Source organism: Coenobita brevimanus, chromosome 62 (genome assembly GCF_032717465.1).
Source record: "Coenobita brevimanus isolate Jiangsu-jjx chromosome 62, ASM3271746v2, whole genome shotgun sequence".
NCBI lineage: Eukaryota > Metazoa > Arthropoda > Malacostraca > Decapoda > Coenobitidae > Coenobita > Coenobita brevimanus.
The window spans coordinates 40,857,032-40,883,538 of NC_137015.1; the positions used below are offsets into that span (position 1 = coordinate 40,857,032).

Here is a 26,507-nt window from a genome sequence, read left to right on the forward strand (position 1 = left end):
TATTCATGCTGCCTGACATACCGAACATATACTATACTGTATATCTTCATCATCATCATCATCATCACATCAACATCTAATTCCGTGTTGCCCTGTGAGGAGCAAAGGAGCTCAGGGCTAGGCCAATTGGTCCTGAAATTTATGATGAAAGTGACCACACTCACTCATCCCTGAGTGGCGTTACATCAGCAATAAACCCCAACCACCTCTTGGATATAAACCTACACAGCCTCAATCCAGCTGGAGCACCTTAATTACCCACAGACAAGGAAGGAAGGAAGGAAGAGAAGAAAGAGCAGTCACCTGATGAGTGCCCCCACCTGCTGTACATAAAACGACACTGCTGTCTCTTAAGGTGTCCTTGTATTGGGGAGTGGAAGTTAAATCAAGTGCCAAAGCCAGCTGATTACTTCCCAACAGTTACTGGGAGGTGTAGAGAGAAAAGAAGTATAAGATATAGCATATAATATATAATAATGTGAGAGTCTTGGCTTCGACTTTGATTCAGTGTACAGTCGTATCGTTTATAAAGGCTTGAACATGGTTGCATGCATCGGCCTGTGTCACCTAACGGTGGCTCTCCACGCTGCACGATCTGTCACTCACAAGAAAAGATTACCAAGTACCTGCACATGTGACTGAATGTTTCCTTCCTTTATATAGTTTATTCAGCTTAGGGACAGCAAGTAGGCTGTAAAGATATTACTGAAGTCTGTTTATACATACCCCGCTACAAATGGGTCTCTACAACACTAACAGCTGAACAGGCATAGTTTGGGTCTGGGGGTCCTGGGTTTGGGTCCCCACAACATTTATTAACAGAAGAAAGAGGGCAGCCGAACTTGCACATAAACAATTCTTGACTGTGAAATGCAGTGAAATTCCAAGGACTCCACATCATTTTAATTTCTTGGATTGCACTTGACATTTTCTAGGAACCTTTGGAAAGTTTATAAACATGCTCAAAGAATTAAGAGGAAGCTATACATCACTACATTCATCTACAGTTTGATTAATATCTTAATAATTCCCACCCCATCTATTAGCGGGAAAGAGGGTGAGGGCAGTTTATTATTATTGTTGTTTTTATCTCCATCATCATCATACACAAACACAACTTTATTATAGTATCATTGGAATGGAAGGCAAGGGTAAGGGTGGTGGTGACATGTAACCATATTCTTGTCATATTTGGAGGCTTCTCAGCATCTCATTCTCTGTGATTTTTCCTGAATAGTACATTCAGTGATTTCTTTTTTGCTGTTTTAATCCCTATAATGGTGAGTGCAAGTGAATGAATAGCGTATACAAATAAACATTAATAAATTGATAAAGAAAAGTTACTAGGGAACCTCCTTATCTAACACTACAGGCATAATGTTGATTATGATGATACAGTCCTATAGTTCATTCACTTTAACTTGGCCCAGATTTTATTTTTCCACTTGTAGCATTATTCTTGTAGCTGAATGCCAAAAATAAAGCATAGCACAACAGCGCACCTATTCATGATCAGCATTCAGAATGGACAGTTGCAGTTTTAGGCCAAGTTGAAGTGAAAAGAGTATACCTGTACAGTTCCCTACTCCCTTCCACACTAGGACCCCCACACACCCCCGCAGGCCAACGGTGAACATCGGGAAGCTCGGGAAAATGGGGAAAAGAAGCCTGAGAGACCACCATCCCAGTCCTCTTCATCACGGTCCACGCCACAGCTCAAGCACGAAAAGGTACAACAGTATACCAGGTTTTGGATAATATTTGTCCAGTTGTCTGTGCTTTTAGGCCTAGTTATTTTTAATTATAAGATATTTTATTTATTTATTTATTTATTTATTGGACTGTGTGCTTTTTACTTATACCAGATCCTCCCTTGTTTCCTTTTCCTTTTCCAAGATTTGTCCAGTTGCATCTGCTTTGAAGCCTAGATTAATGAGATTAATGTTATTTATTTTTTCTCGATGCTTTTCTTTGACCAGGTGTGTCTGCTTTTTGCCCTCTGTTGTGTGTTGTTCTCCATCCCCCTCCCCCCCCAAAAAAAAAGATCAAGCTGCATTTGTGGTATGCCTTAATTGTGTACAGTACAGGGTATTCATTTAGTTCAGTTAATAATTTGGCAAACATTTAGCCACATGTGTCTGCCTTTATGCTTCTTATGGTTTAGTTTTGTCCATTTCCACCAGTTGACCAGTCTGCTTTATTGTGTTTTGACCATGTGTGTTTACTTGTAGTCTGTTTTTGTTTTTTTTGTTTTTTTATGTGACTAGCCACCGCAAACTTTTGTCTGGTTATATCTGCAGTTGTTTTTTTCTGGAAAAAAAATTAATAATCATCATCATCATTATTATTAGTCCTATCAGTCAAATTATATACTGGTACTTTATACTGTATTTCATTCTTGCTGCCTCTAGATATATATTTTTTCCAAGTAAGGGGAGATATTTTAATTCTGAAGAGTTTGGTGAAGGCTGTTATCTAACCCTTCCATTATGATATGTCTCTCCTCAGCTAAAGAAAATTATTTGTAATACTGGTAGTAAGAATATGGTGGATGTACAGGTGGGTTCTGTTGTGTGAGCATTTGTTTTACAAGAAACCAATGATTCGAGGAAGGGCAATTTAGACCCAAATTTGATGATGCAGGCACTATCAGTCAGCCTAGTTCTGTTTTTCTTATATGTTACGTACTTCGTTGTATGAATTTGCAATCCTATTTTTCACTCCGTCATATGGGTTTTTGCAGTCCGAGTGGTCCCCCATTAATATATCCCAGTCACATATTGGGACCTGCCTGTACATGTCATGGAATTGAAGGGGGTTGGGTTGATAATGGTTGATTGTGGATTTAGTTTTGACCATTTATCACTGTTGGCTGTCAACTCGGATGATTTCTTGTTTTGCCTTCCCCCCCCCCCACTGTTAGCCCCCTCCCCCCCCCCCACATTTTTTTAGTGGTCTGCCCAGGTTTAGTTAATTTCGTTTTGTTTCATTTTTGAAGGCTCCAACATGCTTGCATGCGTCGGCCTTCGTCACCTAGTGGTGGCTCTCCATGATGCACGATCCATGGCAGCCTCCCTGTTCAGTCCTTTAACCCTGAGGTCACACTTAATGACCTCGTCCCGTGTCTTTCTCGGTCTACCCCTCGCAACCCCACCCCCAATATTAACACTTCTCACCTTCTGCAACCAATTATCATCCCCCATCCTCTCCACATGCCCAAACCATCTCAATCTACCTCTCCTTATCACAACACCAATACACTCCAATTGCATCCTACCTCTCAACTCTTCCATCGTAAACCCAGCCCCCCCAGGCCTTGCACGCAGGGATGCACTGCACATCCACCTAATCAATGTCATTTCTGTACGTTTGAGCCTGTGAATATCCTCTTCCTTTACTGCCCAAGTCTCGCTACCATACAGCATCACACTCCTAACACATGCTGCATACAAAGACCCCTTAGCACATAGGGAGAGTCCTCTCAGTGTCAGGAGAGGCAACAGCTTCCTGAACTTCTTCCAACCACTTCTCACCCTAGCCACAGAGCTAGCTCCAGCCCCACCTCCAGCACATAACATGTCTTCCAAATAACAAAACTTCCACACGCTCAAGAGACTCACCAGCAATTTCAATCCTTTCATGTCTGACAATCTCCATCTGCTCTCCCCGACACACCACACACATAAAATCAGCATTATTTCTCAGTCTGCCTCTAATACCACTACATCTCTTGTGCACCCATTTATCACAAACACTGCACAAGATGAAATTACTTCCCACGCCCTTGTGGCAGACTGCACATGGCCACTCTCCCTCTTCTTTAACTGTACTGCCACCAACCTTAGATATCATCATTTTTGTTTTATCTGCATTTACCCTGAAGCCCTTGTGTCCCATACTGTCTCTCCACTTCCAAAATCTTTCCTTCGCCTCCCTTTCGTTCTCTGCAGTCAACACCAAATCATCAGCATACAACATCTCCCACGGGAGTCTGTTTCTGAAGTCATGTGTGAGGGCTTCAAGTACCATGATAAACGACATGGGACCCAAAACTGACCCCTGATGCACACCAACAGTCACGGAAACCTCATCACTTAAATCCCCATTCATTCTTATGTGGGTGTGAGCACCCACATACATAGCCATGACCATCCTAACCAGCCACTTCTCCAACCCAAGCTTTCTCATTGCCCACTTCACCACCTCTCCAGGGACTCTGTCAAAGGCCTATTCCAAATCAACAAAAACAAAATACAGATCCCTTTTCTTTCCAACATATTTTTCCTGAAGCTGTCAAACAATGAATATGGCATCAGTGACAACGTTAAAATTATCACGAGGGTTGGATTGATGGTGATGGTGGTGGTAATTTTAGTTTTGTCCATTTATTCTAGTTTGCCAATGCACTGCGAGCAGTTGTCCATAATTTTTACCCGTCCTCTGAGTCACCTGTTTTATTATTAGTGAAGATTTGCTGGCTTAGTTTGGTAAAATTTTGCTTGTAATTCTGAGGAGATAGGAAGTGATAATTGGTGCCCAGTAAAATTTAAAATGTGACCCAGCTGATAGAGGTGAAGAAATCGTCATTGTAATCCCCGTCATTACTGTTGTCATCATCATTATCATCATCATTGTCATCACTGTTGTCATCATCATCACCATCATCATCACATATATCATCATGACCACCACCATCAGCAGCATTGGCATCATATCATCGCCATCCTCATCCTCATCATATAGTGTATATCGTTACAAGCACCATAATCATCCTGACATTTTTCCCTGCCAAAGGATGACGTAAGACAGGATCCAGAAAACCAGGAAAGAGGCATCACCAGAGAGGGTAAACAACCACTAACATTGCCAGTGACATGGGCCATACATTCATTCACACATTTAAGCCACGGAATCCTGACCACATCAAAAGGCCTGACCACATGCACATATTTTGGTCGTGTTTGCACGAGTGTTTTTTTTATAGGTGCACTTCACATCACCTGCCGTGTAGTCAATCCATCGACTGATTATTAAAGATTGGGGACAGACACATATACAGTACAGGGTGATCCATGAATAATTCTCCCTTTCTCTTGTCCGGGTGATATCTTGTGTGTTAAGGGGATGGCTCAGTCAGCGTTATCAGTGTCTAATCTGTGTCGTTTTTTCATTTCATACTCCCACTGCTACACCTACACCCACACCAGCAGAATGAGCCATCCCCAAAACACGTAAGATGCTGCCAGGTGAGTTTTTTTTTTTTTTTTTTTCCACACCTGATTGGGTCATCCCCCCTCTTTTGTTTCTGCTCAGATGGGAGCTTTTCAACTTACACAGCCTTCTGCATACTTGTTATCAAGTCCTCTAACTATTTATCAATGCTATTTAACCTGTGTCTTGCTGTACCAGGAGTGGAGAGAGAGAGAGAGAGAGAGAGAGAGAGAGAGAGACTGAGAGACTGAGATGATATATGAGTGAGAGGCAAGAGTGACCAGTTGCAGACCCCTTAGCGGGATTATGTGAACAATGTAAAAGGGCAGGACATGCACTGGGAAAAGGTCCCTTAATTCCTAAAATCCCTGTGACGTCCTCTTGAGTTTGTTCTTGCTGCCACCAGATGATTGTATGTAGTTTGGATATGACCTCACGTACTGAAGGGATTTATTAAGGTAGGTGTGTGTGTGTGTGTGTGTGTGTGTGTGTTTTAATGTAAGGATGAAGGAACCAAAAGCCACAAACATAAGATTTTTCCCTTTAAAGAAAAAAATGCATCTTAATCTGTATAAAGATGGCAGGAATAAAACAAAAAAGGCATCCCCAGACTCAAGAGTGTTATGAGGGGAGGTGGTCAAGTGCAGCAAGGGAAAGTCCGGTGGTATTCTCGTCGGGTAAGGAAGCTCCCTAACACCTTCCTTACTGATTTATATTTGGGTACAACTGGCCAATATAATTTTATATGTTATTCATGGAGAACATGGTGATCTTAGAGTGATTTAAGTAACACAGAAGAGTTTGGCAAGGTTGCATAAATTTAATGAGCCTTTGTTAAGAGGTAAGAATAGATTTCCTTGGTTACTAGTCTATTACACCCTTCAATCGAATGACACTAAGCCATAAACTGAGCTGAAAAGTGTTATGGACCTTTCTCGAACCAAAAAAAAAAAAAGGCCAACATTCACTTACTCATCAGTTAAGGCTTAACAAAAATGCTGTGACATGATTTCAGCTTGGGACACATCTGGTACTGAGGGGTTAATCTGGTCATTGTAAGGCCTAGCATGTGGGAGGGATTTGTCTGAGTAGGAGTAACTGCTATTTCTGTCTGTCTGTCTCTGTCTCTCTCTCGTGTGTGGGAGTGATATACAGTATATGGAGAGAGAGAGAGCGATGGATAGATATGCATCATTAATACAAGAGAAGGGAGAAGAAGAGTGGAAAACACGTATAGTGCATCCTCACTCAATGCGAGTTCGTGGGCAGCAGAAACCCTTGCATTCTACGATTTCGCATTGTGTGAACCAAAGAACTTATGGGGAAAATGGTATATAGTGGACAGCCCACCCAAGGCTTGGTCTTCAGGTCCTCATCCAGCCTACTCTGCCCTGCTAATACTCTGTCTAATGGTATTTCTAGTTGGACCAACAAATAAAACAACAAATAGAACACTATGTACTCTGGGCTTGTTAAGAAGGGAGGAGGGTGGGTATCTGAGGCTCGGGACGTCTACTCTTGCCCCATGGGGTGGGGTGCCCCACTGTCACTCTCAAAGTCACTGCTGAGGTCTCCTGGAGGTGCCATAAAGCCTTCAAAGTCAACAGCTGAGATCATGACGAACAGGTGGGTACTGCAGTGATGCTAAAACAGGCCACAGGGTGCGATGTACAGCATATGTTCTCGCAGCAGTATGGAGAAGTGTCTGTTTACCCCAGAAAGTCGGTAAATGGCATGCAGATAGCTGGCCAGCTGCCCGCTGTTTTGAATCTGGCTCATTGCCAGCCACCTGCCTTCGTGTGACTGACTCACATTGTCCAGTCTGACACTCGTAGTAATGGCGGGAAGTCCATTTTTGCCATGGAATCATACAGCCGATTCGCATGTTGGGAAGTTCGATTTGCAAATTTTGCATTCGATAAAAATATACATTTTCTGGGTTGACCTCGCATTGTAGGTGATTCACACTGTGTGAGTTAGCATTGTGTGGGGGTGCACTTATTAGTAAGAGGAGGAGGAGGGTAGATAAACAGATATATATGGTAGGCCGAGGGATGGATAAACAGAGAAATAGATACTGGTAATAGACTACTGCGACGGAAGGAAGAGAAGAGGAGTATATTAGCACAGTAGTAGGAGAAATATAATGAATAGATAAATAGAGATATAGTATGTTCAGTAGAAGGAAAAGAAGAGAGTGGGTCAGTACAGTAGTTAGAGCACTAGAAAGAAAAGGAAAATGGGAGAGGGAGAGAAGTATGTATGGGCAAAGTAGTTTGGAGGTGATTCTGTTGTGTTTATCCCTGAAGGAGCTGTCCTTAGTACCTACAGTATAAGGACTAAGGCATGAGAAATGATGGTGATGATGATGATGGTATTTTTCTATTGATTCTCTGGCTTTGTTTTTGTTATTCATGTATGTTGAGTGCTTATAGTCAGTGTGGTGTTTCACTTTTTGGTTTCTCAGTTTTTTTGTTTTTTCACTTTACACTTTTTACACTAAATTGGCCAAAAACAGCCTTCTCTCCATCTTGAATGGTGAGCTGTAACAGTTAACATTAGAATATGATGCTAGTCATAAAGAAGTGCTGTGGGAAGGATGTACAGCCATACCATTTTTTTTTTTTTTTTCCACAATTGAACTCTTGTGAAATAATCTGGAAGAGGACAAAATCTGGGCCAAGTTACAGTGAAAGAACCATAGCTCTTTATTTTCATGCCATCACTCCACTTCACCCCACCTCATGTCCTTGTGTTATGCACAGATTAAGAGCCAGTCTTTCCTCTGTACTAAAAATCGTGGAAGATTGAGTTGATTCTTGAGATATTGGATAATTATAATAATGATGATGATGATTATGATGATGATGATGTAAGACCTTTTAACTGAGTGGGTAATTGTTCTGTAACAGTGGTTTTACATGTTTCTTGAGAGGTTAACTTCTGTGTGATGGTTGATTAGGTTTTTTTTACATTTTATACTAGACATTCTCTTTGTTTTTTGTTGTTCGTGGTATGGTACTAATGTGTGGCCAGTTGTGTCTAATTTATATTTTTTATCAGCCCTCACCTCCCTCCCTGCATCATCCCTTCATGCCTGCCATATTCCCTAATGTCTCATCCCTTCCCCATCCTTGCCGTATCATTCTCAGACCCTTGCTCAGCTTCAGTACAGCAAGTCCTTGATGGAAATTACTTTTTTTTTTTTTTATCCTTTGTACTGATAAGTCCATGGTAAATTGGAGAAAAAATACCTTATAAAGTTCCATTGCTCCCTGTCATGGTGATTTGGAAGTATCAGTTGTAAGGAAAAGCTTGTGACTCAGTTGAACACATCCCTGTATTAAAAAAAGAGGACTGTCTTTAAACAAGTGTGATGTTTGCCAGACATAGACATACTCTGTTCACATTAACTAGGCCAAAATTACAATCTCTCCATCATGAGCTTTGAGCAGGAACAGGAGATTAACACTGGAGTATGATGGTAGTCACAAAGAAGTGCCATGGAAATGATGCTGAGTCACAGCATTTCTTTTTTCTGCCCTTGAGCTGTGTGAAAGTACCTGCAGAAGGACAAAAATCTCGCCTAGTTAAAGTGAATGAACTGTATGTCATCAAGGTGCCTCCCAGTTGGTTTCATATTTTTGTCAACCTATTCACACACTAATGTCTTCAGAAGCTTCAGTGTTCATCCCCCTCCACTGCCCCCTTCTCCAATCCCCCACTCACCCTCCCATCCCCCCACTGATCCCCCCACACCCCTCCTGTGTCCCCTTCACCCTCCTTCATCCATGCATGATTAAGGGAACCATATTGTTAGCAGGCCACTGAGTCAGGCAGGATGACCCATGAGCAGAGAGCTTAGTTTGTACTGAAGAGAGAGAGAGAGAGAGAAATGCAAAGGCTTATAAGTGTACAAAATGTAATGTGTGTCAGCCTTGAATGTAGCTGCTCTGTCTGCTACATATATGACTCTATGGAATGGAGGGAGTTAGCAACCCATAGGTCAGGGTGGAGAATGCCATGATGCTAGCTGTATATACTAAGCTCTCTGCCATCAGTGTGTGTGTGTGTGTGTGTGTGTGTGTGTGGTGCAGGACCAGTGTTGTGTATAGGCTTATTATTTTATGCAGGTAAAAGTGGAGAAACCTCACCTCATCCTTGGGTGGGAAATAAGGTCTGGAGTGTGATGGAAGGTGAAGGAAAGTGGTAGAAAAAGGAGACAGTTATTGGTGCCGTGTTCTGCTGGTGTTTTCATTGTTGCAGCAAAATCTTTCTAGCTCATTAAATCTAGTCTATAAAATAACGCAGCCAACTGTGACCTACCCAAATGGGGTGTTGTATAGAAGAGGGTAGAGGAGATGATCAAACAAAATAGCCAGTCACTTGTGAAAGACTGATCACCTTTAGAGGACAGAAATACTTTCAGGATATGTCACTCCCATTCCTGGGTAAAAAATTTGTGAACTTTATCTTCTGTTGTAACTGTAACAAACTGTTAAGGATAGATTATTCAACGCATGGAGTCAGAACAGAGACAGTGTGTGCCAGTTGTAACTCAAATTATCATCAGAATACATTTGGCATTATCACAACTTGAGTGTAGGTTACTTGATTTGACCTCTGGATTATATGAGTTGCACCCATTTGACCTGATCTTTGTTGATTAAGCAATAGGTTTCTCCACTGTTACCCTCTTTATTTATGTTGCTTGTTGTTGTTGTTTGTTGTTGTTGACACGTGGTGTTGTGTGGCAGCACACAGACCCGCGCTCTACCCCGACCTCTAAGCCGGGTGGCACCAGCGCCCCGCCCCTGCCCGGGTCCTCCAAGCCCCCCGGGGCGGTGGCGGGGCCCGGGGGTGGTGGCCCCTCCCCACACTTCCCTCCCTCCCCCTACCTGGCCGCCGGCCCACGCCCTGACCTGCCCCCGGCCCCGCCCCCCCGCCCAGACCTGCCCCCCTCCGCTGCCTTCCCCCCCGGCCCCGCACACGCTCCAGCCTACCTCCGCCCTGCGGTAAGTCTCACCCACCCTTGCCCTTCCCCTTACCAGAATCCACATCCTCATCCTTCTTTGTCTTTCCTTCACTCTCACCTTTCCATTTTCCTTTCCTCTTCTTCCTTTGCACCCTTAGTTCTCCCTTCCTGCCCTTCTTCCTTCCTTCCCTTCCCTTCTCTCTCCCTGACCCCCCTCATCCCCTCCTCACTTTTCCACTCATGTCCTTCATCCTTTCCCCATTTCTTCAAGCAGGGTCTGCCTCCTGCATTAGCAAGCATGTTACCACCACACACCACACCACACCACACCACTTCATTCCTCACTCTCTTGGTAGTAATTCTAGTACAGTAATATGATATACATTTACACTGACAATTCCTTCAGCATGTTGGTAGCTTGTATTCTTGTTATGGCCTGGCAGTTGTATTTAGTCGAGCAGAACCCTTGTGTGAGTTAGCTGAGCGTGTCAAGATATTGACAGACAGACCGGTACACACCTTGCCGTTTCCTTTTTTAATTTCTGGTACAGCATACTTATTGAACTTTGAACATGACTAGGTAACCTGTTCCGTACACCCCAATAATTCTCCCAAAAACCAACAGACAGTGCCTAACAGCATCACAAGTCACCATTTGGGCACTAATAATGAACAGTATGTACTAAAATGCAGCTGTCTGGTGTGATGGTATTTGCAGAGGTGCATTAGGACATGATGGGTCTTGGGGAGGATCATTGAAGATTGTTTTGAGCAAATTTACATCCACAAGCTATATCCTGCTGGTCTTGTGTATATCAAACGTATTATCAGGTACAGTTGTTAAAGTTTTTCATCATTAAGTTGCTGTTGAATTGACTGCTGTGTTAGCTTGATGATTCGCCAGAAAAGTTGCTCAGAAATCACAAAGGTGGGGCTGATGCAAAGAGGCACTCAACCTTGAAACTCATCTCCATAACATAGGCTTTTGGGCCAGTGGTGGGATGTATACCCATTATCCAGGGGTACAAGGTCATCATCTGGGTTACCACAGCTACCTCCCACGGGTGTTACCATAGGTAGTGTACACATTTTACCTACCAGCTAACAAAAGGTGGATGGACACCTGAGACTAGTGATGCCAGATGCTCACACCAGTATTTGAATCCTACCATTGAGGGGGCTTGCTGCACTTATAGTTTTATTCAGGGACCACATATATTGAGAGATTACATGGTCAGAAAATACCAAGACAGACGGACAGACAACTTTTCAAAGGCAGTCACAATTTCCTTAGTCCAAAATACACCAGGACGGACAGGCCAATAAGCACACATAACCATTCACAGCTACCAGACTGCTGAGTGGTTGATGGTAGTTGAGTGTTGTGATGTGGTGGTGAGTGTTCTGTGTAGTTGTGTGATGTTTTGTCGTTACCTTTGCCCAGAGTCCTCCCTCATTTCCTCCTCCTCCTCCTCCTCCTCTGCCACAAACCTGCTTGCCTATTTTCAAACCCAGCTTGCCTTTGTGCATTCATGCATGCTGTTTTAGTTGTCATTATTTTGGTACATGTGCTTAAAATTAATAATGATTACAGTAACAGTGATTTCTTTATATAATTGCAGATAATTTAGTGCATTGATGTGATTTAATAGCTGTATTGATGAAGTTAATTATGTGATAAAAATAAAGCTGTTGTTGCAGTAGTAGTAGTAGTTTATGATTAAATGCATATTGAATCACAGTATATAAATTTATGAAGTAATTTTAACTGAAGTATTTAATGATGATGATAAAATTAAAATCAGGATATACAGTATGATCATTTTTTCCTCCCCCCTAACCTTACCTCACCCCATCCTTAGGAGGGAAAAGAGGTCTGGATGATGATGATGATTTTATTTGCTAGGTAATGGTAAGGGAGAAATGGCAGTGTATGGTAGTAGAGGATTTGGCTGTGGTAGTGGTAAAGGGGAGGATGGTAGTGAGAAATAATGGTAGCTTGGTTTAATTGTAGTACCTTTATTAGAAGAGCGGTGGTAGTGAAGAATTATGGTAGTTTGATGTAATGGTAGTATTAGGGGGGTCAGTTGTTGTGTATGGTAGCTGAGAATTGGTTAACTCCTTCTCTGCAATGATGTTCAGTATTAGTTCTTTTAATTCTCTCCAGTCAGTTTAATTCTGTCTCAAGTTAATGCTGTCTGTATCCAGTCAGTTGAATTCCATCTACAGTTAATTTTATTCTTTCTCCAGTCAATTGAATTCCATCTCTACTTAATTTGATGTTTATCTCCAATCAATTTAAATTTGCCTATCTCCAGTTAATTTAAACCTGTCTATCTCCAGTCAATTTAATTGTGTCTGTCTCCGGTCCATTTAAGTCTGTTTATCTCCAGTCAGTTTTATTCAGCATGAGGCATTTTTTTAATCTGGAGGTGTGAGATATATAACTAAATCCATCAGTTATAGACTTTTATAAGATCATTCAGTAAAATAATTGGCTTGTAGTGTGATAAACCAAAAAATTTTGTAGTAAATGGTTTACAGATGGGTGTTCAGTAGTAGTAGTAGCAGTGTAAATGTTAGTGATGGTAGTAAACGTAAAGCCATGGCGATGGTAATGGTGGGAAAGGATTAGGCTGTTGTTGTGATAGCTCACATTAGTGGTACTTCAGTGTAATTGATTGTAATTGAGTGAGAGAGTGAGCATGAGAGTGTACGTGAATGAGAGTGTGAATAGGAGAGAGTATGAGAGTAAGCAAGTTAGTAAGAGAGTGTACGAGAGTGAGAAAGTGAGTAGGAGTGTGTATGAGAGTGAGGTGGTAGGGAGAAGGAGGAGAGGAAGACTGAGAAAAAGGTGAATGGGAATGATAAGAAGGGAGAGAGACGGAACAAGATTGTTGTATTCAGTGATTTGTTGCAAATACATTCATTCGTAATTATTTGACAATTTTTTTATATGAAAAATATCAAGATTAATTTTGAGAATAAATGCATACTTTATTTTAAACAGACTGTATAAGAAGCATGGAATAAAAAAATTGCCGTTAACCTATGCTGACAAACTCAGACATTCAGAGGAAGTTTTTACAAGAGGTCTGTCTTTTTACTCTCAGTAGCAGTGCAAATAGAGTCACCATATACAACAGTGATACAGTATCATTTAATAGAGTCAACATATTTTTTATTTATTTATTTATATATTTTTTCTTGTGTCCAACTCTGGGCATGGGCTTCACAGCCTGCTCCCAAGGCCCAGTAGTCCTCCTACATACCATACACCCCTACATGTCACCACTTTGGCGCTAACACCCAACGTCCATATTGAATCCATGCTATGGTGGTACCATTCTTAACTGGCGGTTTGGGTGGGGCACCAACCTCTGTACAGTGTTGCCACGTTTTCCATACCCCCGATGCCTCTCTCTCTCTCTCTCTCTCTCTCTCTCTCCTGGGGGGAGATGTACGTCACCCTTGGGAATTTTGTTTCTTTTATGAGTGACATAAACTTGTGCTTTCATTTCTTTATTTTGTGTTTATTATATCTAATTATGTTTAAAAATATTATTGTTTTACATATGGCGCCAGATGACCTCACTATTGTGGCACCATGATTTGTTTCCATTCAATCACTGTCTCCCTCCTTCGTTCCCTCCCTTCCTTCATCTCTCACTCAGCTGCACTCAACACTGCCCCTGGTCTGCCTCCCCCCCCCCCTCTCTCTCTCTATCGTCTGTGGTATTTTAGGATACATTTTGGTTATTTTCTTTTACGTTATAATGTACATATTGTAAATTTGACTTTATTTCCACACCACCCAGGAAGTAAAAGTTTTGGCGCGTCTTTTTTTAAGTGTCCCCAAACAGGCCTAGGATAGACGAAGCTCTGGCCAGGTGGGACTGGGTGTGTGTGAGTGTTGCCTCTCATGAGGGTTTAATGTATTATGTTTTTTTTTTTACTAAGAAATTGACATATTTTTACTTATATTCCTGCACATTATCTTATAATCATAATTGTGACATTATTACCAACCCCAGAAATACGGTAACAGCCAATAAAAGTGACTACTTTTTTTAAGCAACACGGTAAAATATTTATGCCACGTTTCTGTATTGCCGTATAAATATTTTACGCATAATAAGTTTACTGTTCTTTCATATATTATAATACACACGTTACCATTATATTCTCATGTGTTTATCTTATTGTGATGCCTATTACATATATCAGACCCGTTCACATATTGGGTATGGAACACGTGGCAACACTGTACAGAGGTTTGTGCCCCACCTAAACCGCCACTTAAGATTGGTACCACCATAGGACTGTCTCATACAGGACTGGTGTATTGGTATTAGCGGGGGTCTTCTGGTATGTCGGCGGGTCTTCTGGTAGATCAGTAAAGTCTGTTTTTATTAAATTCAAGTCCTTTAAATTGTTCCCTGCCCCAGCGAGGATTTGAACCTGGGTCCGGTAGGACTGCAGGCCACCTCACTACCGACTGAGCCACCGCCTCCCCAAATACAACAATGATACAGAGTCATTTGATAGAGTCAACATATACAACAGTGATACACTGTCATGTAATAGAATCAACAGTTACAAGAGTGATACAATGTCATTTAATACTTACACTTTCAGAATTTTATTGAAATTTATACACCCCCACTAATATGAATAAAATTGATGGATTGGGTTGTTAGGCTGCTTGGGTTAGTGGCAGGCAGCATAGTTGAGATCTGTTACTCCTTCACTTTTTATAACCTACTTATGTCTCATCCCATACCATCATATCCCACCAGCCACCCACCACAATACACCATATCACCATACTGCACCACAATACCACAACACAGTACCTCACCACACCACAATACCACACCATGGTACCTCACCACACCACAGTATCCCACCACACCACAGTACCCCACCACACCCCTACACCGTACCACCTCTTTATACCATACCACAATATCCCAACACACCACTAACGCTACCATGTACCCACCAGGTGTCGGGATATGACCCCCACAGTGCGGTGAGGGCGCCACCCATCGCGGCCAATGGCATCCCCACCAACGGATCGGCAGGCAAACCGTAAGTATACTCAGTTAACTTTAACTTGGCCCAAATTGCTACTGCCAAAACATTTTATTTGGGTTTTGAGGGATCTTTGAACTGAGCAGTCAGGACATTGCAACACACTTGGGAATACTGGACAGTGAATTCTCAATTGAGGCGTCCAGTACCAGAGGGGGCGTAACCCTCAAATCTGCGATTTTGTGTTAGAAGCAGGAAAGTGTTTGTCAAGGCCAGCTACACCACATGGTGGAAAATTTCAAGGGAAATATAGCCTTAATGTGGGGGACAATAGGGTTGGAAGTCAGGTGGTTTCAGGCACACAAACCCCGGATGAGAAATGTTTTACAGATCCCAGACAGGCGTATCCAGCACTGCCGAATCTGGGCCAGCAAGCCAATGAGTGCGCCTCACACAACCATCAATATTGTCATCCCCAGGCTCAGCCAATCATGTGCCTCTTACCGTAGTGGCTTGGCTCTATCAGCCCTTTAATATGCACGGTGTGGCCATGCACTTTCGTGTCCTCTCCATATTTTGGTTATTTTTTGTGGATTTCCACCTGAAATTAGTTCTGAGAGTGAGAGCGAGGACCAACGGCCAGTGCACAGTAGGAAGCGTGTAAGAAAGCCTGACACTTGTGGAAAACACGTTGTTAAGAAGAAATGAGACAGTGATCAGGCATACATTAGTCGTGCCACAAAGAAGTATTAACCTACCCCACCTCCCACCCCATCAACCTACAGAAGCAATACTGGCAACGAGGGATTGGTAAATGTTTATATTATATTATTTTCGGTATTCAATCAACTATTATCTTATTAAAGGTTACCTGTACGAATTGTAAATAAGGAAATTGGTAGAAATCACAATTTAAAAATTAATAAAAAAGAAACTAAACCTCATAGCATATTGAAATTTTCACAGGTTTCTATCGTCTTATTAATAATGTGTTAGGTTGCATTATGTGGTACAACCAGTAATAATTTATGAGGACAAGTTAGGTGTGGGTGCTAAATAATTGCTGTAAAAGAAAAAGAAAAAAAGAAAAGAAAAAAGGAATACATTTTGCTGGAAAGTACTAGCCGAGACAAGCCTATAGGTATCATAATAACATAATAATTGTATCAAAATCATGATGGAAACGGTTCATCTACTTTAAACCGCTATAGTGAAAAACCATGGTTTTGGGGTTATGCCCGTCTGGTACCAGACACCTCAATTATCCGTCATCACAATATCTGTTCCAACACAATATCCGGCACAGCTCTTGGCTCTATTAAAGCAATGTCCAGCAGTTTTTGTGCAGCATCTGGCACTGAAACGGGCTGTAACTGGCGGTCCAATGCAATATCCAACATTGAGGGGTCTCAACCGGCTTGTAAATGGTAGCCAACCGACACCCAGGGAAATCCTGAAACTCAGGAGCCAATGAAAACGCCTGCTGTGCACCAGCCAATCAGAATCCATCGTGATTGTGACTTGTCCGGCCTGCCAAGAATACCCTCACGCTCTCATTCTTGCCCATGGATATCATAGAATCAAAACGTGTCTGTGTGCTCCTGCTCTTCTGGCAGTACGGTTGCAAAACCCTGGTTCTTTGACTAACTCTTTGGTGTCCTGTGTTCATGCTATTGTACTGTATTGTATTGCAAAGCTAATGTCCTGTCATTGCTCATGTCCTAGCACTCTTTTGTGATTGTTAAGCTACCCTCTGCTGTATTTTTGTGTACTCTACTGTTTATGAGTGCAAATCCCTCAGAGCTGTTTCTCCTCATTGATGTCAGCACTTGGTGAGTACATACAATAGTACACTATGTACAGTACTGTATTACTGTACTGTATGATTACTGTGTTGTTTTTATATGCTTAGTTTTCATCTTTTACTCATGGTAGAGTTTTTAGGATAGAGGGTCGAGATGGATAGAATCACAATACAGTATCTGGCTCAAAGCCAAATGTTGCACCAGATATGCAGTATCCGGTGTTTTGCTTTAACCAGCGAAGGGCTTGGCTGATTACAACAGATAATTGATAGTTTACTGTATACAATAAACCCTGCCTAACTCGAACCCGAATAATTCGGAAATCGGTTGATTTGGATCTTTTTTGACCACCAGACAAATAATTTTAATTTGGATAGAAATTCGAATTGAGACAAGTCCAAAAAGGGTTCCAGTGTTATGTGGATGTGAACAGTTTTTGTAGTGATAAGTGTAGTAATAAATGTAATTTTTAAGAACTGTACGGTACCCTCAGTACAGTTAAGTGTATTGTACACTACTACTGTGTTGCAAGACTTCATTATCAAGGTGTGACACTATTTTATTTATTTTGTTGTGCAGTCTTTGAGTAATAATATACTATACTGTTCAATGTTTTTCTGAAAAAGCCATGTTTTAGTGAACGTGGGTGTGATTTGGGGATAGGGGGCAAGCATGAGTTCCAGTAATTTGGATTTTGGGATAATTCGACATAGGGTTCCCCCCAGTTGATCCAAATTATAGAGAGTGTACTGTACTGTGTTATCTTATTATCTGCATGGTTATTGCTCTGCTTCGCTGTGTTCTTTTCAAAAGTATAGCAGACCCTTAGTTTAACATACAGTCCCTTGATAGACTGGGTATCAGATTAAACAGACACTACAAGGCCACTGGACTTCTTTCAGCAATAATGAACAATGTCTGTTCAATGGTGAGCAGTGTGGTGCAGTACTTGTGTTTTATGAAGAAGTTCAATGACAGGGATGTGCAGTAAACTGTAAAAGGACAAAATTGTGGGCCAAGTTAGTGTAAAATGAGCATAGTTTTCATTTTAAGTACAAGAATATGCTGTTGTACAGATTTATTTTTAAACATGCTTGAAATTCCATCTCTGGAGACCATTGGGTACAATGGATTTTTGGCTTTATCAGTTCAGGCTTCCTCCCAATGGGCCAGTGCATTGAGTGGTCCTGTCATCTGGTGGGAGTCTGTGAACTTCTCCCAGAAACATGTTCTAAGGGTTTCAAAGATTAATTTTTTTACATGCTTTCATGTAGTGTCCTCAAATCACAAAATTTTTCAAATGCTTTTGACAATTATGCTAATGGTGTGTAAGTGGCATTAGAAAAAAAAAAAAGATAGAAACTCATAAAACATGAATCATCATCTCCATGGAAATAACTTCTACATACGATTTACTATTCACTAAACATCCCATATAATTGGTGTAAGGCTATACAATAACATGGTAAATATATGAAGAAATGCTTTCATGCACAAATTTTGCCATATTTTAAAATTCACTGCCAGAGCAATGTACGACATGATTTCCTGGTTGCTGTCCACTCCACACCTCTTCTACATCGCGTCTTCCACGGCCTATGATATTTGGCGCCCATCTTTGATGGAAACCTGGCCCATCCTTTCACATGTTTCATGAATGGGTGCTGATCTGTGTTGAAAGTTGAATTTGATTTGCAGTCAGCCACAGCACAAACAAAGTTCATCATTTTGCTAACCGTTTTTATTGTCAGTGTCACGCAACCAAGTGATCACTGTCACCGACTCACCTCGCCAGTCTCGTGTTTGTTTACAGTCGTACATGTGGCAGAGCCAAGTACCTTATGGAAATGTTGCATGGCGAATTTATCCATGTTTCATTATTGTTTTTAAGAAATGGAAATTATTTTACCCTTATTCGAATTATTTACCATCTTTATACATGCATGAAGGCAATATTTCCACATAAACCCTCTTTAATACATCCCTAGAAATCACCTGATAGGCAGGAGTAGAACATACATTTGAAGTACTATTTTTTCCCAACCCATCTTCTTTATAAGGCCATGAATATTGTAGAACCATTAGTTTTGCTGGTGTAAACCTGATGTTCAACATAACAACACTCAGTTTTAGCTGGCTTTGGATAGTATAAGATCAAATATTAGTAGCTGTAACCCTCACACTGCCAGATCGTGTTTTTGGGAGTAGTTCATAGACTCCCGCCAGATGGCAGGACCACTCAGTGCACTGGCCCATTAGTCTGTTATTGGGAGGGTTTACTGTATTGTCTTGTTACCATTGGACAGTTTCATTCACCTTAGTGGAGATTTTTTGTAGTGAAGCGGTGACTCTGTTCTTACAATGGCTCATATTCTTATATTCTCATCAGGTAGGGAAGCTCCCTAGCACCTCTTCCTTACTCTGCAGGCAGATCCAATTACTGTACTGTATATAAGCATCCACTGTACGAGAATGGGCAATTTAGACCCAAATGTGGTGATATGAGCAGGGTCACAGTGCACCAAGGATCATTTACTTTCAACATTTCATCCGCTGGATGCAAACAAAGTCAAATGTTACATCAGAGAAGTTAATGATACATTTTGCCCACTCGATCCGTGTAACATGTCACTACTGCCTGATGTGTATGAACACGCTGCAGAATTTATCTGCAACATAATAAATAGATGCTTCAACGTACACCGCTTCCCGTCCGATCAGCGAAGTTAAGCAACGTTGGGTCTGGTTAGTACTTGGATGGGTGACCGCCTGGGAACACCAGATGCTGTTGGCATCCCTACGTGTCAAGTGGGGTTGGTGGAGGATTAGTGCCCCTCCCTGTAAAACAATTAACTCTAAGCCCTTGGCCACCCCGTGTGGGATACATGGCGTCTGGCAATGAATGAATGAAATGAATTCTTAGAAAGTAATTTTGTGCAGTCTGAGAAACGTTCTTTGCTTAGGCCCCTAATTAAGAAACCTGGCCTTGATGTCGAGAGCATGACAAATTATCATCCCGTCTCTAACCTGTCTTTTTTATCCAAGATTATTGAGCGGGCCATACTCGATCAACTTGTACCACTACTGGAACACAACAGAGTTGTTCCTGTTGTTCAGTCACCATACAGAAAACACCATTCAACTGAAACTGCACTAACAAGGATTCATAGTAACTTGGTGGTAAACACTTGTAGTGGGATGCCCTCTCTCCTAGCTCTGTTGGATCTGTCTGCAGCTTTTGATACAGTAGATCATAAATTATTGTTGGATGATCTGTATTTTTATGGCATTCGTGATAGTGCCCTTTTGCTCCTTAAGTCGTATCTGTTGGACAGATCTCAGAGAGTGGTTGTTGACTACGCTAGCTCTGATTCTGCTCCCCTTCTATTTGGAGTCCCTCAAGGATCAGTTTTGGGTCCAATTCTATTTACTATCTACACAAGTAGTTTATCATCTTTACTTGATGCTCATGATGTGTCCTATCATTTTTATGCTGATGACACCCAGCTCTATGGATGTCAGATATCAACGATACTAAGACAAAGTTTGAATCTCTAATGTCTGATATTAAGATTTGGATGGCTAAGAGGAAACTTAAGCAGAATGATGGTAAAACTGAGATCATCATCATCAGAGGAAACAGAAGGGGTGATGACTCTGATAATGCCCTGGCTTTGAATGTTGGCGTGTCACAGCATCCTCCAGTCAGTTCTGTTCGAAATCTGGGTGTTTATTTTAATTCAAAGTTAAATTACAAAGAACATATTAATCAAGTTGTCAGAGGGTGCAACGTCCATATCAGAAATATGTACTCTGTGAGAAAATTCCTGAATAGACGGTGCCTCTTAACATTGGTCCATGCAGTGGTCTTGTCTCATGATGATTATTGTATTTCACTGTGGGTTGGTCTTCCAAATAATATACTAGCAAAAGTTCAGTCTGTGTTGAACAGGGCAACACGTTTTATCTTTGGTCTTCCCTCCGAGAACCTCGACTACCCCGTTCCTGATTGAGTTGCATTGGTTACCAGTAAAGGCTAGAATTGAATTTAAACAGTGTCTTGTTACATTCAAGGTTCTTAAGTTTGGTGAACTGAAGTATCTCGCTGAATTATTAAAACTCCCATCGGCACGCCTGGGTGTGATGTTACGCAGTGAAGATGATTCCTTGTGTCTTAACGAGCCTGGAGCCATTCACCAGTCATCTTTCTCTGATTGTTCTTTTGTGTATAGAGCCCCTAGAATACATAACAGATTGCCATTGTCCATAAGACAACTTTATTCTTTTGAATCCTTTAAGAGACAGCTGATAGCCTTTCTTTTTTCAAAATGCTGTGACCTGGAGAGAGGTACTATGACGGTTGATTATAGGGTTTAATTATTGCCACTTTCATATATATATGATGTAGCTTGTATTATATATGGCAGATGTCACAATTCATGTAATTGTAAAAATAATGGATGTGTGTCGAGCACTAGTGAATTCCCAAAGGAAGAACTGGTGCTTTTGAGAAACAAAAGACCAGATTATTATTATTATTATTATTGTTATTATCATTGTCATTATCATTATTATTATCCATCCATCTGTCGATAGCCAGACACCTTAATTCCGTAAAGGGTGGTCACAAACAGACCGCCACCATGTCACCCTGTCCCCTGCCATTTCACTGCCTCTCTGTCCAACTTACACCCCCTCTCTCATATACCTCTGGTCCATCCATCCATCTCATCCTTGGTCTCCCCCTCCCGCTCCCCCCCTCCACCTCACTCACATACACTTTCCTAGTTAATCTTTCACTCCTTATTATCTCCTAATTCTGTTTTTCCTTTAAGTTATGTACTCCATTATTTAAGTTTTACAGCCCCCCTCCCCCACCCGATCCATTTCAGTACAGTATGTGAGTATCCGTTATCCAAGCAGTCCACCAGTAATGTATCCCACTCATATAAAAGGACCTGCCTACAGTATGCTCTGTTCACTTTAACTTGGTGTAAATTTGCCATCTCTCTCTCTCTTAAATGCTGAGCCATTAGCAGCGTATCACTAGAATATGGTGCTAGTCATAAAGGATGCACAACTGTACCAATGTATTATTCCGCCATTGTGCTACAGGAAGTAGGCTGCAAAAAAAAATGAAAATCACTGCCTAGTTAAAGCAAATGAAGTACTATATATATCTGTGTCTTAAACTTTAAAATATTTTTGGATTTTATGTATGTAATTTAGGTCAATAAAAGAGAGAGATAAATAACATACCAGTGAATTGTAAGGTGTTCAGTATTATGCAGAGCAATATTTTAAAAGAAAGGGTGTTAGGGAGCTTCCTTAGCCAGTGAGAATACAAACCCAAGATATAGTAAATATTCATTGCCATGTCTAGAGCCCCTGTGCTCCTGATGGGGCAATAGAGGATTGGATAATAATTGGTAGATAGATATACCACACATAGTTTGCTTTATTTACCTAACATATACCTTTGTATTGCAGTGCATACAGCTTCCATGTGAATGGGGAGGGTCAGTTAGCACCGGTTCCATTTCCCCCCGATGCCCTGTTGGCGCCGGGTATCCCCCGACATGCTCGACAGATTAATACTCTGCATCATGGAGAGGTTGTTTGTGCCGTGACCATTAGCAACCCCACCAAGTATGTTTACACCGGCGGCAAAGGTTGCGTCAAAGTATGGGACATCAGTCAGCCTGGCTCCAAGACGCCCGTGTCACAGCTTGACTGCCTTCAGAGAGATAACTACATTCGCTCTGTCAAGCTCTTGCCTGACATGCGGACGTTAATTGTCGGTGGGGAAGCGTCCACGCTTAGTATCTGGGACCTGGCCACCCCCACACCACGCATCAAGGCCGAGCTGATTTCCTCGGCCCCGGCCTGCTACGCCCTGGCCATCAGCCCGGACTCCAAGGTGTGCTTCAGTTGCTGCAGTGATGGCAACATTGCTGTGTGGGACCTTCAGAGCCAGTCGCTAGTGCGGCAGTTCCAGGGACACACCGACGGCGCCTCCTGCATCGACATCTCCCCCGACGGCACCAAGCTGTGGACGGGCGGCCTAGACAACACCGTACGCTCGTGGGACCTGCGGGAAGGCCGGCAGTTACAGCAGCATGATTTTACCAGTCAAATCTTCTCCCTGGGTTACTGTCCCACGGGGGAGTGGTTGGCGGTGGGCATGGAGAGCTCAAATGTGGAGGTCCTTCATGTCACCAAACCAGACAAATACCAGCTACACCTACACGAGTCATGTGTACTCTCACTCAGGTTTGCCAACGCAGGCAAGTGGTTCGTGTCCACCGGCAAGGATAATCTTCTCAACGCCTGGCGGACTCCGTATGGGGCATCTATATTCCAGGTGAGAGAGATGGAGTGTTGGTTAGTTACTGAGTTAGATAGTCAGTTAGTTGGAATGGAAGGGATTATAGCATTTATGAGTGTGTTGATTGGTAACCCTTTGTGTGGATGTCATTGGATGTAATGTAGCTTTGCGTGTTTATGTATACATTGGTATTTTTGGTGTTGCAAGTTTTTTGTGTGTTTGTCAGTCTGTGGTGTGATAGACTACTGTGCTTTAAAAAGTCAAACATGTGGGTTGTAGGGTTTAGGCAACTGCTGTCCTTGCCAGACTACAATCTTGGTAACTTATCGTCAGTCTTATGCTGGTAAGTCAGTCTGAGTTCAAACTGGAACTGACACAGTTGTAAGTCTTATTACACATTCTGAATTTCCCTCTCTTCAAAAGTTGTATGTAACAGGTGTAGATTAATTGCCTTTATTAGCATGCTGTTAAGCGTCAGGCTCATAGAAAACATTTAGGCTGTACGATGGCAAACCATAGTACGTGTATAGGAATTCCATGCACTCATGGAAGCTTCGTTGTTTTAATTCTTATTACAACTCCTGTAGGGTATATAATGTCTAGGTTGTTTTTTAATAGGTTTATTAATCGTTTTTTGTCAGAAAATCAAACAGTTGAGGTGATTTGGACTGTTCTCCCTGCTTTGATTTTGATTTTTATTGCTTTACCTTCACTGCGACTTCTTTATATGAGGAAGCATGTGTTTAGTTAATATTCCCCCTAATGCATTGTCTCATATACTGTAATTTATAAAGACTCCAACATGCTTGCATGCATTGGCCTTGGTCACCAAATGGTGGCTTTCCACGTTGCTCGATCTCCCAGTCTTGTATCCCTCGTCCCAGGTCTTTTTTGGTCTGCCTTTTGCAACAGTCCCACACTTCCCACCTTCCACACCCAATTGTCATCCATCTCCTCAGCATGCCCAGACCATCTCAATTTATTCCTCCTCATCACAACACCAATCCTTCCTCTCAGTTCATCAACTGCAATCCTTTAAAATTATAAGTTGCAGGAGTAATAATACCCACATGTTATTTTGGATCATCTTGAACCCTCTTCAGGTAAACTGTGCTTGATATACCTGAAGAGGGTGTCCAAATTGAATGAAAACCCTCCTCTTACGATATGAAACATAACATCAGCATATGGGTATAATTCTTGCATTTGAAAATCCAACACATAAGAAATCTGATTAAGATGTTAGTAATAATGATGACGGTGACACATACTTGATTATAGTGATGTATCTAATAATGACAGTGACACATACATTATTATAGTGATGTATCTAATTATGATAGTGACACATACGTGATTAAGTTGTGTATTTAATGATGATGTAACTTTTTCTGTGACAGTCAAAGGAGTCGTCATCAGTGCTGAGCTGCGACATCTCTGCTGATGACAAATACATCGTTACTGGCTCTGGGGACAAAAAGGCAACTGTCTATGAGGTCATTTATTAATGTGAACATGGATGACCTCACCTAACCTCACCTGACCTCAAATGAACTGACATAGTATCATTCTAACTACCTTCAGCCACATTCATCTGCCCTGCCCTGCCATGCCCAGCCCTACCTGTTGTGTTTCAGGGTATGCTTTTTTTTTTCTTTTTTTTTAAATCTGAAATGAAGCACTTTTTGAAAACATTATATACTTTATCAGAGAGAAACTCTCACTGTAGAAGGGTGACTGATGCCAGTGGTTATTACTGTTATTATTATTCATTATTATTATTATTATATTTGTTAAAATTGTTATGATTATTATTATTTAGCTGTCCAATTAGTGATATGGTTCAGGAATGACATGTGTGGTGTGGGAAATAGGTAGAACGAACAGTCAGCAAATGAGTGGCCCTAAGAAGCCATTGGAACTGCTGTGTGCAGCTTGGTATCCAACATTGCCTACTGTGTGAGGCATCACTGTCTATAGTATTATTATCCATTAGTACCATGCTGTATTATTTAGCTTCACAATCAGGATGCAGTCGCATTAACTCCTTGAATATGGATGACGTGTCTCCTTTATCTGGTACCAGACAGTTTTATTAAACTTGGAACAGTCCTTTAGAAGTAGAGGGGTTATTGTTGTTGTTGTTGTTGTTGTTTTTGTAGCCTGAGCATCATCTGGCTGTGAACCCAGTGGACTGTAGACTGAAAATGCACTTTTCATACAGTCCACCATCCTCCTTTTTGGGGATAGGGAGGGAGTTTTGAAAAAGAGTTCAGAAAGGAGAGGTTGTTCCTAAGCTGAATGAAATATTCCTGAGACAACAAGAATATATGGACATCCTCAAGGTTGAGCCACTGAGCCTTGGTGGTCGTCGTCTTCATCTTCTTTGTCATCTTTTTTTTCTCTTGAAAATTATTCTCCTAAGATATATAAAAATTATTCTCTTAAGATATATATATATATATATATATATATACACGCACAGAAAGGATACAACAGAAACTCAGCAAACCCCTTCAGTATGAGGTATTTTTATGAAGTTGAATAAAGTTGTCAGGAAGCAACAGGAAGAAATTAAAATGATGTCAGCCAGATTCAAGGGGTGATGGAGGTATGGTAATGTCACTGAAGTTTTGCACTGCTTCAGTTGTGTTCATCATCATCATCATCATCATCATCATCATCCAGACCTCTTGTTAATATACTAGCATCAGTATGGTTGTGACATACATCCATAGTAAAGGAAAGATTATTATTATTATTATTATCATTATAATTAATATTACTATTGTTATTATTTAAAATTCTGCTGGAGGTGTCTGTTGCTCTCGTGCCCTCAAATGTTGTGGATGATGATGATGATAATAAGTATTAATCACGGGTCAGCCAAATCACTGTGGGTTGCCGCAGTCAAAGCAGCGAGAGGTTTGAGTGATGAATTACTGTACATATTGGTGTGGTGCTGCTTGGATTGGGTGTTATTTTGCTCATATTACCTGGGGACAGTATCAGTTGCCTGGTAGTTAATGTCTGGAGGCTGTGAACTATAATTTTTGGGGCATTGTGTCTTTCTCATTCTGTCTCTTCTCTTCTTTATTTTTTCCTTTCTTTTCATGTCCATTTCTCTCTCTCTCTCTCTCGCTCTCTCTCT

The 26,507-nt window shown here is 41.4% G+C and overlaps 1 protein-coding gene across 1 annotated transcript in view; it reads left to right on the plus strand.

Annotated features, from left to right (window-relative positions):
- LOC145404079 (protein groucho-like) overlaps positions 1-24,864 on the plus strand; it is a 73,667-nt gene extending 48,803 nt beyond the window's left edge. The window contains exons 11-15 of the mRNA XM_080275685.1: positions 1,602-1,730; positions 9,969-10,226; positions 15,195-15,280; positions 22,519-23,392; positions 24,757-24,864. Of these exons, the coding sequence (XP_080131811.1) occupies positions 1,602-1,730; positions 9,969-10,226; positions 15,195-15,280; positions 22,519-23,392; positions 24,757-24,864 (1,455 nt within the window). The remainder of the gene's footprint in view (positions 1-1,601; positions 1,731-9,968; positions 10,227-15,194; positions 15,281-22,518; positions 23,393-24,756) is intronic.
- Positions 24,865-26,507: the final 1,643 nt, after the last annotated feature.